Genomic DNA, 13,229 nt, shown 5'->3' with positions numbered 1-13,229 from the left:
ACTAATGTTTTTCAATCCATCTGCATTCGAAAAAGAAAGAGGGATGATAAAAGCAGAGCTGGACTTCAGCTGAAAATTCACTTTGTCAAGGTACGACAACTCAGTTCAGTGTCTGGAAGCATCTAACAATAGGGCACAGCAACCACCAGACATGCCTGATTATTTCTGCAATCACACAGAGCGTTTCCATGGAAAAGCTGCAGCAGCCTAGGTTTGACATTCAGTGTCTGACAGCTGAGCCAGCCAAAGCTCAGAGATGCAAGGCTCAAAGAGAGATTGTAGACAGCTCTTTGGATGTGGTTCTGAGCAAAGCAAGTGTAAATCCAGCTGGGGGGAAAGCCTAACCCCAGGGACTCCACCTTGTGCTCTTTATTTACCAGTTAAGATCCCAATGAAAGCAGAATAGACATCAGAGTAGCACATGGGTGGGAACTATGGCCACAGGACTTTCCTTTCTCTTTAGGTTTTACTAAGGAGTTTCTGAGAAGTCTGGATGAGAACTGCAGGGCTGCCACTGGGTTGGACAACTCCTGACAGAATTTCCAAACAAAAGAGAGAAACGGTGCCTCTGGAAAATGAATAGTGTGCACATTCCCTCCTCTACAACATAACCTTCAATGAAAACCATGAACAGTAAGAGAGTAAGAAGATGTAAGGAATCCAGGTAACCACAAAAAAATTCAATGTATTCAGTGTGCTGGTCTCCTCCATGCAGATACAGGAAATTATTGTACTTCATCAGCTAAACTTGGGAAGAAAAAAATGTTGTTATAACTCCCAAATTTAAATTCATGCTTCACTGAGGTAATCTGAGGTACAGCAGGAGTGGTGGTATTTGAGCTGTACTAAATATTACATCAGCAGTCTTGTGCTTTAGCCTGTTGCAGGTGGTTAACTTATTAGTGGCAAAGAACACAGAAAAATTCTTAAAATCCATTTAGCAGACCCACTTATATAATACACACTGATTTGATGTAAATCCCTCTTCCAACTCAACAGTCAATGGTTTCCAAGATCTAGAAACAGCTGTCAGATCCAATACAAACACTTTTCTGACCAAACAACAGATTAGTTTTATAAAACACCTTGCCTTTTCCTACCCTGAAGCTTCTTCAGCAGACTGACAGATCAGCCCGCAGTAAGCTGTCTAAAGAAACCAGGCTCAGGTATTTGAGCAGGCAATCATGGAGCATGCCCCATCCATGCCCACAGCTGACAGCTCCACTGCCAAGCAGAAAGAAAAGCAGAATTACAGGATTTACCGGTAGCTGCCAAGACCACAGCACAAAAGCTACAACTTCCACCTACCTCCCATGTTAACTCACCCAAGTGAGTTAACTTATTTACAACCCAAATTTATAGTTCCACTTAGGCCAACAGAAATTACGTGTTCCACTAGAGTCACCCAATATATTCCTGTATTTGTTTTGTATATATTTCAGTGGCTCAAAGTTCTTTTTGCAGTCTATCTCCTCCCACAAGGATGAGCAACCAGTTTCACAACTGAAGAAAAAATAAGGTTTTGGCAGAGACTGTTCACAACAGTCTGATGAGTACCAGGGGTCTTGGTCACAGTTGGGGCTTCCAGGTGGACCCATGAGAGATATATGACATTAGAGGCATAGAATACAAAACCACAGTTCCTCTCTTTTTCAGATTATTTTCAAAATAAGCAGTAGACCCAGTATAGCTTATTATTGTACAACATTTTACTTGCAGTAAGAATATCATGGAGGATTGTATTATCATCATCATCATACAATACAGCAAAAAGAGAACCATATCTTTGAAGAATGTTATTCTTTTGCTAAAAGGAGAAGGTTATTAGCATATGGGTCACTCCAGTACCTTCAAAGATCTAGACTTCACATAGTTTGTCTTTAAATTGCAGAAGTACTTACAACACATAAGGATAAGGGCAAAAAAAAACATCAGCATAAATCAAGAGATACCTACAGACTCCTCCACATTTTGAGAACTGAGTAATGACTGACACATATATGTACAAAGTAGAACTAAAAAAACTGATCTTCCTCTCAAAAAAAAAAATTTGGACACACTTCTGAAGTTCTGATTTTCTTTGCTATAGCACTGGTGAGCTCACCAAGTCAAAACCGTGCAGTTCAAACAGGGATAAATGTTTACCAAAATTTCTGTGTCCTTTAAGTAACACAATATAGTGCAAATTTGTATTCATAGTCTATAAATACAGTGTCCTCCTCCAGTTTGCCTTTACTTACATTTTAAACAGCTAGAATATAGACATGCTAGTAGAGATAAGTATTATCTAAGCTTTACTTCCAAGAAAACAGAACATTTGGTGATGCACTGCTAGCTAATGGTGTGGTTAGGCTGTAGTGACACGCACCACCTCCCTCCCATCCGTAAGTCTCAAAGATCATCACTATTCTCAGACTGCATGTGACAGTAAAATAGGAAGGAAAGGTTAGGAAAGTGTCAGAAAACAAGTTCAAATTTGAACATAAAACCATTGCGTGCTGTGAAAAAGGTCACAAGATTCAACTTCTCATTGTGGGGATAGCTGCCTTGGATAAACACACTTATGTTCTGCTTCCATTGCTGTTCAGTAAAACTGCCCTTAGACCCTGACAGATGACTTCTCCTTACTCAACAACAGCGAGAAACATGCTTTCTTGTTGATATTATCAGAAAAACTAGATCTAGACTATAGAATGCATTCCTACATAGACAAGTTTGGTCACAGGTTACTAGAGAACTTACTTGATTCTTGCTGTCTATAAGCATATCAGCCACAGGCCAGGATGAGAAAACTATGTATATCTGTATTTTCAAAGATTTCTGACACTCTTTCACAGGTCATAAAATTACTTCAAAACCAGTAAACAATTAAAAAAAAAACAACCAAAAACCACAGGCAAAAGAGTTCTACTTACAGCTGCCCATGCCTTATATAGAAATGTCATCACTGTGAGCAGAAATCCTTACATTCCAATGTGTTTGTGCAAGTAACTACCCATCTAGGAGACAAATCTTAAACTGGACATAGAATGAACATTATCAACTCATTATATAGCAACGGAAGTTCTGAATTTCATAACAGACCAACATTGCTCAGGAAATAAGCAACAAGAAATATTTCAACACATACCAGCAGAAGATTGTGTGAGTGGGCACTTAAAGAAGATGTTTTGGGTGTTTTTTGGTTTTGGTTTTTGGTTTTTTGTTTTTTTTTAAGAGATAGAAACCTTACTGTCAAGATTCGCTTGACTCGGTGCCATCAATAAGAAGAACACTATAGCTATGTTCTGTTCCACATTATATAAGCTATATTCCAGTTGCATTTTTAAGACCTTTTAAGAACCTTCACTTCTTAAGAAAATAATGGGCAGCTCTGGCAATGCAGAATGGCTGTCACTCAAGAAGAGTGAAGAACTAGAAATACATGAATAAAATCAGAGAAAAGATTTGCCTAAGTTGCTTCCACTTGCAGTCTCACTATTGTTTTCATAATGCTAAACTGTCTAGTAGTCAGTTATTTATTATCTTCCAGTAGCAGGAAACTCGGAAACACATCAATCTTATAGTTGCACTCGGTGCTCTTCCATTTTTGCTTCTCATCTTTGTGGCCTTCTACTGCTCATGTTTGAGCCATGCAAAATTCAGCATAGAAGCATATAAGCACTGACTGCCAAAACCTTCTGACTCTTCTGCATTGACTTTTACATTTACTGAGGTGGTACTACAAAATTTTCAGGCAGAATAAGACTGGACGTTTTCCAGCATGCCATAATAACAAACCCATATGACAAAATCCCCTGGCAGCTAGAGGTGATGCCAGCAGCTTTCTTTAGGAAGTTTTCTAGGCAGCGAGATACTTGCCTGTCACACTAGCCACTCCATGCAGCTTCTTTAGAAGTTTCTGAAATATTCCACTGCTCATTTTAGGTACATTAAATACAGAAAAAAAAACCCAACCAAACCCTATTCCAACAGATTTCCAAAGAAATAAGGTGTAAGCTGTGTCATACAAACCACTGTGTGTCTCTTACACACTTCTTCCTTTGAAGTGGCAATGTGTGAATCCCTTTATAAGCACAACTTATAGGCATCATCTGTAGAAAAGAATTACTTGAAAAAAAACTAAAACAAAAGACAGATAGAATCATTATCTCTCAAATATATTAGAAGCCCCAACTCCTGGCAACAGAAGAATAATTATAACCAATCTGAGGTGCCACATGAAAGAGTTTCATAGCCCTCATATTGGAAACAGTTTAAAATCAAGCAAATAAAAAGGCAAAACCTTTTACAGTGGATTTGGGGGTTTGTTGTTTTTTTTTTTGGTGTTCTTTTATTCTGAGAAATTACTGAAGACTTTGTTAACATTCATAATAGTAAGATACAACCATAATGAAAAACAGAAAAACAAAACTATAAATGCTTGCAAAGTCAAAATGAATTTCTCCATACATGCTAAAGGTCCTTGCAAACAGTGCCCTTCACAAAGAGCTGCACTAGGAAGACTCCAGTAACACCCACTGGAGTACCTCCACCTCAAACTGATTTTTTTAAAGACAAGAGACACTATGAGCTAAAACAAGTGGAGCTGCTCTCTACTGCACTATTGCTTCATGGAGCATGAAAAATGTCATATAATGATCAGTAAGACAGTTCTAGAAATACGTGAATGGACTATACAGTCCAATAATAATTTTTCCAATACTCAGCCCTGAAGGCCCTAAACCTAGTCCATCCTGGGAAGATGACTGTGGAAAGACATCATCATCATCAAACACACTACAATTACCTCAGCCTCATAGAAGAGAAAGAAAAAAACAGCCCAGCCAGCCAGTTCAGCTATTTATGAAGTTTTTTAATGATTCTTCCCTAGAAAACCATCTGATCCTACCAGCATAAGTCAACCACTCTCTCATTTCCTCCTAACGTCTAACTGGCCTAAGATCCTTATCATTCCCAGAGAAAATGTTCAACAAAGCAAAGTGCAAGGTCCTACATGTGGGTGGGGGCAATCCCAAGCACAGCTACAGGTTGGGCAGAGAAGTGATTCAGAGCAGCCCTGCGGAGAAAGACCTGGGGTGTGGGTCAATGAGAAAACGAACATGAGCCAATTTCAGTGTGTGCTCGCAGCCCAGAAAGCCAACCGTATCCTGGGCTGCATCAAAAGGAGCGTGACCAGCAGGTCGAAGGAAATGAACCTGCCCCTCTGCTCTGCTCTCCTGAGACCTCACCTGGAGTATTGTGTGCAGTTCTGGTGTCCTCAACATAAGGAGGACATGAAGCTGTTGGAGCAAGTCCATAGGAGGGCCAGGAGGACGGGGACTAGAGCACCTCCCATACAAAGACAGGCTCATAGAACTGGGACTGTTTAGCTTGGAGGAGAGAAGGCTGCATGGGGGCCTACAAGGATGCTAGACTCTTCATCAGGGACTGTAGCAATAGGACAAGGGGTGATGGGTTAAACTTAAACAGGGGAAGTTCAGGTTAGATATAAGGAAGAAGTTCTTTACTGTGAGGGTGGTGAGGCACTGGTATGAGTTGCCCAAGGAAGTGGTAAATGCTCCATCCCTGGCAGTGTTCAAGGCCAGGCTGGACAGAGCCTTGAGCGACATGCTCGTGGGTGAGGTGTCCCTGCCCATGGCAGGGGGGCTGGAATTAGATGATCTTAAGGTCCTTTCCAACACAAACCATTCTATCACTCTGTGAAAATAGACTTTAACCATCACCATCTCTAATGCTGTCCATTATCTCACCCAGAAACTCTGCTCACCCTTTCCTTCAAGCCCTGTATCTGTAGGGGCTTATAATATATAGATATAATAGTATCTGAAATATATAATAGTATCTATTCAGTATAATAGTATCGGTTATATATCAGTATAATAGTATCTGTTATATTATCAGTATAATAGTATCTATTCAGTATATAATAGTATCAAGCCAATTATGAATTAAAATTACCTTTTTGGCCACGTTGCTTCTACCAAACTCATGTGACTTTAACAGCAGACACACTGAATTATCACACTCCCTTCCTGCAATTTCAGTTAATAGAAAGCTGCACTTTAAGGCATGGAATTTTATCCTTTTTATTTGTGTGTGCGTGTGTGTGTGTCTTCAAATAGTCTATTTCTATTGCTTCAGTAAATTGTAATCTAATTTTAAGACAATCCCATGCTATGATGGGACAGAATACAACAAAATCTGTAGTCTGACAGGTTTCAGATTCAGCTATTAATCAGTCAGTCTCTTCCGTAACAAGTAAAGACTTAAATAAGCTTTGAAATTCATACATGGAAGCTACAAAATGGAGACAGAGCACCCTAGAATAGAATTTTAACTACATTGTCCAAAACAAATAATATCCAAAATGCATCCACCACTCAAGTCAGAGAATATTTAGCACATCCAGATTTAAGACAATTGTCAAACTAAAGGCATCTATAATTGTGATTTATCAAAAGTGATGCTAAAAATGGATTTAATACTTCAGCTGACTCAACACTACACAGAGGCAGTGGAAGGCTGCCAAGCTGACGTGTACACAACATACTTCCTGTACATTTACCACCTCTCTCTAAAACAGCAGTTGGCAATGAGAAACACCTATGTTGCTTACTGAATGCAGGGAGAGACTGCTCAACATTTTATTTCAAAAAGGAAAATCCAACCATTTTGTTTTCACCAAGTGCTCAGGAAACACTAAAGAAATAGCTGAAAGATACTCTAGTCAGAGTTATTTAGACTATGAATAGACTGTAAACCACAAGAAGCCTCAGTCTTCCTCAGCAATCTCTCTGGAGACTTGAGGGATTATGTTGTTTAGACTTGGGAGAAGAAAGATCTGAGAAGTTCTCTCAGGATACACAGGAAGCCTACATAAGTACAGTACACGATGGCAAAAGACTTGCTATTTTCCCTTCTGCCTTTGACAGCCTATATTGAAACTGAATATATATTCACTGAATGAAACTAAATTCTGCAAAGGGCCTGTATTTTAGGAAGACTACAAAACTCTAACCCAAAATAAGCAAAAATATTTTGTGTGTTCAGAGGAATTTTTCCATGTTCACACCACAGCCTCTACCTTTTCCAGTGGAATAAGAAAAAACTATGTTTGATTATATTCAATAAACATTTTTAATAAACAACCAAAATAAATAAACATTCTCTCTTTAGATTTTGTTGCTCATACACTACGTCACAGCTAAAGAGAAGCTGCTAGAGAACACTGACATGTACATAAGCTCAGAAGTTTGTTTTCATTTCAGAGAAGGAGAAGTTTGGTTGGTTGGTTTTTAAACCTGTAAGCAAGTCAGGTCCTGCAGAGTTATTATTAATCATGTTCAAATCACATCAGGTTGTCAACATCTGATTGTCCTTAGAATTGTACATTCTGTATGTGTCCCTCTGAATTAAAATGATTAATTAATTAGCAGTGGCAGCTCATAGGACTTTCATGAAGCAAGAGCCACGTCGACTGGAAATAGCTCATAGAGCTAAACAAGTACAAAAGCTCCTTAAATTTACTTCATGCCAAGCCCTTCACACTATCTACAGTACTATTAAGCAAATACACCCTGGAAATTTGTTTTAAATTTTTTTTTTTTAATACAGAAGGGTTTAGGTGATCAATACCATTAAAAAAACAAACCAAAACAAAAAAAAACCACAACCACACCACCAAAACAAACAAAAACCCCCATACTACGAAAAAAAAAGATACCAAATTCCATTTGGGTCCCTCTCCCTTTACTGCTGATTGTGAACAGCTGCCCGGCATTTTGCCAAGTCCACGGCCACATACACCCACCCATGACTCTGATTCACCGTTTTAGAGTGCAAACATTGCTACTTATTCTTTAGCTACTTCCTAATGGTTTTATGGTTTAGAACATCCTCATCATGACTCTGAAATCAGTTACACATGAAAAGATATATTGCAGCCAGAAGATATCTGTGGTATACACTCACACCTTTAAAAAAATTAGAAATACCTTTATAAACCACAAAAAAATCCCAACAGGTCAGCTTTGCCTTTTCCATGGATTTCCTTGGTTGTTTCTGTACAGGACTCAAACATATTTATGGCATTGCAATACGTCCAACACATTTATGAGAACAGATTGCTGAGCCCTTCTATCAACTACCATGACTGATGGGAAATGAGGGAGGGTACATGGAAATGATGACTCCAGGTTTTACAGAACTGAAACTATTTTTCTGTATGATGATATTCTCATAAAAGACTTTCAAAGCAGATGCCTGAAGCTGGGCCATCAACTAAAAAATCAAGCCACTAAATACCCAGACATAGCAGGCTTGTATTTGAGGCTCCTAAGGAACCCACTTTTGCAAGATTTGGATTCTGGAGTGCATCATCATCTTATCGGGCATTTTACTGTATACCTGAACACCTGGAAGGAAAAATGAGAAAATGACTGTTCAAGAAGAAATTTTCTATTGAGTCTATAGCTCCTTCGGGACAGATGATCACAGTAACTAAAAAGACCAAGGAAGATATCTCAAGGTAAAATGACACATACTATATGATATTTTCCAGGATTATACAACTGAATAACTTCCTTACAAAAGAAGAAGAAGATATGGAAGGTAAATGTATCCACAGCAGAAAAGCTCTTGCAGCCAAGGTGCTGAACTAGAAAGAGCATGAATCATGACCAGAACACTGCATGGTTTCTTTTGCTATCCAAGGCAAAGGAGTATGTGGGGTTTTTTTTGTTTTTTTTTGTTTTCTCTGTTGGAGGCAAAACTACTACTTTATCTACCTTACACAGGACAGAAGCCAACAGCAAAGACTATTTCAGTAAGGGCTTTTTCAGCCCCCTCCCATAAGGCTGGAAAGGAAAACATCTATATGCTTACTGCAGACTCACATCCCTCTTTTTCAACTGCCTGTTTCTGCAGCACTGCTCTCCAAACACCAGCCTTTTCTATTGCACAGAGATACTAAAACTTTCATTTGCCCATGATGGAGTGCATGAGGTTTCTCTCCATCTGTTTTTCCAGCCTGACAAAGGCCTTCTGAAAAGCATCTCTATCCTACCCTTATCAATTGCTCCCACTCCATTTATTATCATTCACAGACTTGCTTCTTTCCATTTTCCAGATAGATAGTTAACTACAATATGGAACAATATCAACCCCAACATTAACCCAAGAAAAAAGGAATTTCTCTCCTTTCTCTGTGTTCCCGGCAATAGCTGTAATTTGGCTGGCCTATCAATTGACCAGTGTCCTCCAGAGGACTACTAAAATCACTTTGGGAACCAGAGCCATCTCCAGGATCACTGTCTGACCATCTTGTCCCTACCCAAAGGGCAACATTCCAAAAAAGTACAGCAGGATTAGGTGGCTCCTCCTCCAAGCTCAAATACCACAGTTTAACACTGTGCAAATTGCTTTACTCTGAGTATAAAGTACAAGAATGTCATCAGTAACTGTTAGTCATTATCTTTCTTCATCTGCTGAGTTTCAAGTGTTCTAAGTTTTTCCCTGAACTGTTTGTGTTCATGACAGAAAGAAAACATAAACAAGAAAGAGCCAAGAGCTTTGCAAAAACTGGTTTTGTGGGTTTCTTTCCCAAAAGGTCCTTCAAAGAGTTTAAGAGTTCAGTAACTTCAGAGAAGGGAAAGAATTTTTACATATTTGGTATATGAAGGCATGGCACAACTATTTGTAGAAAAATACATGGACCTACTAAATGTCAGACTAACATGTCAGGTTTGGGTTCTAAGATAACAGAAGGGTATCCAGGACAAAACTTGGATGCACTGTAATGAGTGAAGGAACTACTGTATTATATAGTATGAATTTAAAATGTCATATTCCATGACAAAAGAGAAAAAGTCTGATAGTAAGCTACTGAATTACTTAAAAAAATCAAAGTTTAAATTCTTTGGCTCTAGAATGAATCCTGAACACTCCATGCAGACTTCTGTGTAGGTAACTATAGCATTAATATCCCACTGAATATGAATGTACAAGGAGGAAATAACCATTAATTACTTCAGGCTGTGGAGGTATTTATAAAGCAACAAAGCCACTCAGTTCTAGATGGCACTCACAGTGTTTTTAAGCAGCTACATGAAGGGGAAAAAGAAGTAACCCAGGAATAAAAATAAAAGTCAGACTTTGTTCTAATATGAGATGGAGGAAACTGCTTTCCCATTACAGGACAAACAAGTATCATCAACTGCCAGACACAAAAGGGAAGAGGAAAACAACAGGCAAACTTGCCAGCCTGGGAAAGCAGTAGTCAACTGCCAAGGATCATTTTAGGGCTGCAGCTGCTTGTCTCTGCCAAGTTTAAAGAGTTAGCTATTCTAAAAGTATATTAAAAAAATGCCACGAGGGATTTTAAGTACTGACCTTGTAAGGAAAAATTCCATGGAGAAGAGAGAAAATTTCCAGGATACCAGGGATTTCGTTAGAAGTCACCTCGTGATTTCCCAGGTTCAGCATCAAACCAGCTATTCCAAAAATGCAACCAATGTTGCTTTTTTCCTGCTCACATCCCTACCCAGGGAGCTGCCAGTCTCCCATGTGCCCATCTGAATTCAGCTCCACACATCCCACTCCAAAGGGAATAACTTCTAGACTGAGAATGTTGCTACTACTATATCATCACAAATCTATTTTTACTGAGTGATGCATGGTGTTTCTGGGAAGACAGCAGATACAAAATTTCTCTCAGTATTTTAAGATCATTCATTTACAGGGCTCTCAGCAACATTATCTTTTGAGATTTTAGAGATGCATTGGTTATAAACATGTTTCCAAGTATTTTAGGACTTAAACATGTTAAATCTAGTTTAAAAAAAAAACAAACAAACCAAACCAAACAACTAAACAAAACAACCAATCCACAAAACCAAAACAAAACCCAAGAAAGTATCAAGGTTTTCCTGGCAGAACAGTGTGCTTGCAGCTAAACTATAAAGTATTATTGTTTTCAGGGGTGGGGCTTTTGTGGGGTTTTGAGTTAGTTTTTTTTAAAAAAAAAAAACAACCCAAAACTCTGTCTGTATGGCACTGATATCAGAAGTGACGTGAAAGATGATCAAATTACCTTTGCAATATTTCTGAGAGTTTAACAGCAACGGGAACCCCCTCAAACAGACGATGAAGGAAGAAGTGATGTAAAGGTCCCCAAACAAATGAAAAAAGTGATTCACTATATAACATGTGCACTTAGGTTTCAAATATATCACACACATCATCAGCTAGAAAAAAAAACAGCAAAGGCAGGTGCAGGAAGAAATCCAGATCCCCAAGTACAGTGTCATGTCCTTTAACACCCTCAGACCCAGCTGACGCTTATTTTAACCATTCAAGACAGGACATTTATTCCAGCCTTTAAACCTTCAGCAAGAAGTTTTGCTACCCTTTCTCTTGAATCAGAAGCACCTGAATGCTCTAAAATTTACCAGTTTTGAGGGAACAGGCAGATGTAATTTTGATCCTCTGTAATTACAATGGTGCCCAGTGCCCAATGTGTGCGGGGAGCTACTCCGCATGTAAGGTGATTATTTACCAGAAGATCAGATGACTAATATTAGGTATTGTTAAAAAAGCTTAAATATCTATGTAACAAGCATGGCAAAAGTAGAAGCCACTGGAAACCACCCACCTTATACTAAAAAAAGGGCATAATTCTACAGCTACTTGACAGTTATTTTACAGCATTTCCCTCCACCATTATCACAACAGAAGCAATCCAATCACAGTTATTGTATTTCACTGATGTTTCAGAGGCATTAGGATGGCTGCTGCTTTCAGTGACGGTCAGACAGATCTCTAAGGCAGTGTACACTTCCTGATGAAAAAGCAGCCAGCCAACAATTTACTTTTCTATTTATGGAACAAACAGGCCCATGAAACAGGAACCTCAAAATCCTATGTCAGCCTAAAGAATCATATCCAGCAATGGAGAAAGAGAGAGAAAAACTAAAGACATAACAGGACACCAAAGATATTTGTTTTAAGTGCAGAGTGTCTTCACAAAATTTAAGAGCAATTTTAAAACACAAAATAAAATTTAACATTCACACTGTCCAAGTCAGATAAAAAACCACCTTTTTAAACAAATGATGTGTTTCTTACCCAGTCCTTTCCTCTGGTACAAATACATATACAACAATGGCATTTAAAAGTTCCAGTGTCAAGATGTGAAAAAGTTCAAAGAAAGTTTATCAAGTTTAGAGTTATCCATCAGACTGCATCTTCCGGAAGTACAAGGATAAGAATACATATCTGAAATGCATTCAAGACAAAGAAGAAAGCTTTAAAAATAAACCTAATTACACACACTGCCATTGGTTCACCAGTTTAATTTTTACTATTACAGGGAGATAAACTATGATTCAAGAACATTTACTTACTTTAAAAAATAAATAAACAAAAAAAATAAATGGACAGGAATTGGGTTTCAGAAAGAAATAAGCTGTTTTCTCATAACAGGTGATCACTGGGAGCTGCCACTACATAAAGACTTTATCAGAAACAACTGGCATTGCAGTTGCAGTGCTGTGTACCACAGTCTTTTACCCTTCACAAATTCTCACAGTTACAGTGCAGTCTGAAACAAACACATGACTGTGAGCTTTTTCTAGGCAATGTCATTAGGATCCTAAAGCCAAAGACAAAAATTCACAGGAAGATCTTATTGCAGTAGGGAAAAGAGTACAGGACTAGGACTTCATGAACTATGGCAGAGAACTCACATAAAAGGACTTTGAATAGTCCCAGGAGGCCAGCATGTCCTGGGTTTAGCAGTAGCAGTCAATTTTTCTCCTTCTTGATGCTGGTACAGCACTAGAAACAGCTAAACCCAGGACACAGCACCATCTTAGCAGACTGACCTTTCTGGAAAGGATACCACTGGGGGAGGATTAGAGGGCCATTAGCTGAAGGTAAAGTGCACACCTTCTACAACAGCCTGGGGACTGGCTCAGAAGCAACTGAGGTGAAGTATAGAAACTGAAACGTATTGAGTGGCAAGTCTCAAAACCAAATAAACTTGTCATATTTCCCATTGTGTGTAAACTGGCTAGAAACACAAGAATGTTAGAGCCCCACATGATTTATTTGGATTCTGGTAATAAATAGTATACAAGCACATTTAGCTGCTGCATTCATTATGCTTGCTTTCAAACCCAACTTCAAAGGCGAAAACTTACTCTATACAGAAAACCATCAGACTGTCT

General features: G+C 38.6%; 1 protein-coding gene across 4 annotated transcripts in view; it reads right to left on the bottom strand.

Moving 5' to 3' along the window:
• The window catches only part of FGD4 (FYVE, RhoGEF and PH domain containing 4), a 109,438-nt gene that overhangs the window by 70,547 nt on the left and 25,662 nt on the right, over positions 1–13,229 (bottom strand). Inside the window, exon 1 of one of the 4 annotated variants that reach the window (XM_061444865.1) lies at positions 2,916–3,035. The exons of the other annotated variants lie outside the window; for them this stretch is intronic. Coding sequence (XP_061300849.1) covers positions 2,916–2,925 — 10 coding nt within the window. The 5' untranslated portion in view covers positions 2,926–3,035. Of the gene's footprint in view, positions 1–2,915; positions 3,036–13,229 lie in introns of those variants that run through there. 4 annotated transcript variants of the gene reach the window in all.

Source organism: Pezoporus flaviventris, unplaced genomic scaffold (genome assembly GCF_033815535.1).
Source record: "Pezoporus flaviventris isolate CSIRO_AGI_PZ_B2104156 unplaced genomic scaffold, CSIRO_AGI_Pfla_v1 ptg000002l, whole genome shotgun sequence".
In the NCBI taxonomy this organism is placed as follows: domain Eukaryota; kingdom Metazoa; phylum Chordata; class Aves; order Psittaciformes; family Psittacidae; genus Pezoporus; species Pezoporus flaviventris.
Note: the sequence above shows the minus strand (reverse complement) of the source record. Positions and strands in the feature narration are given on the sequence as shown.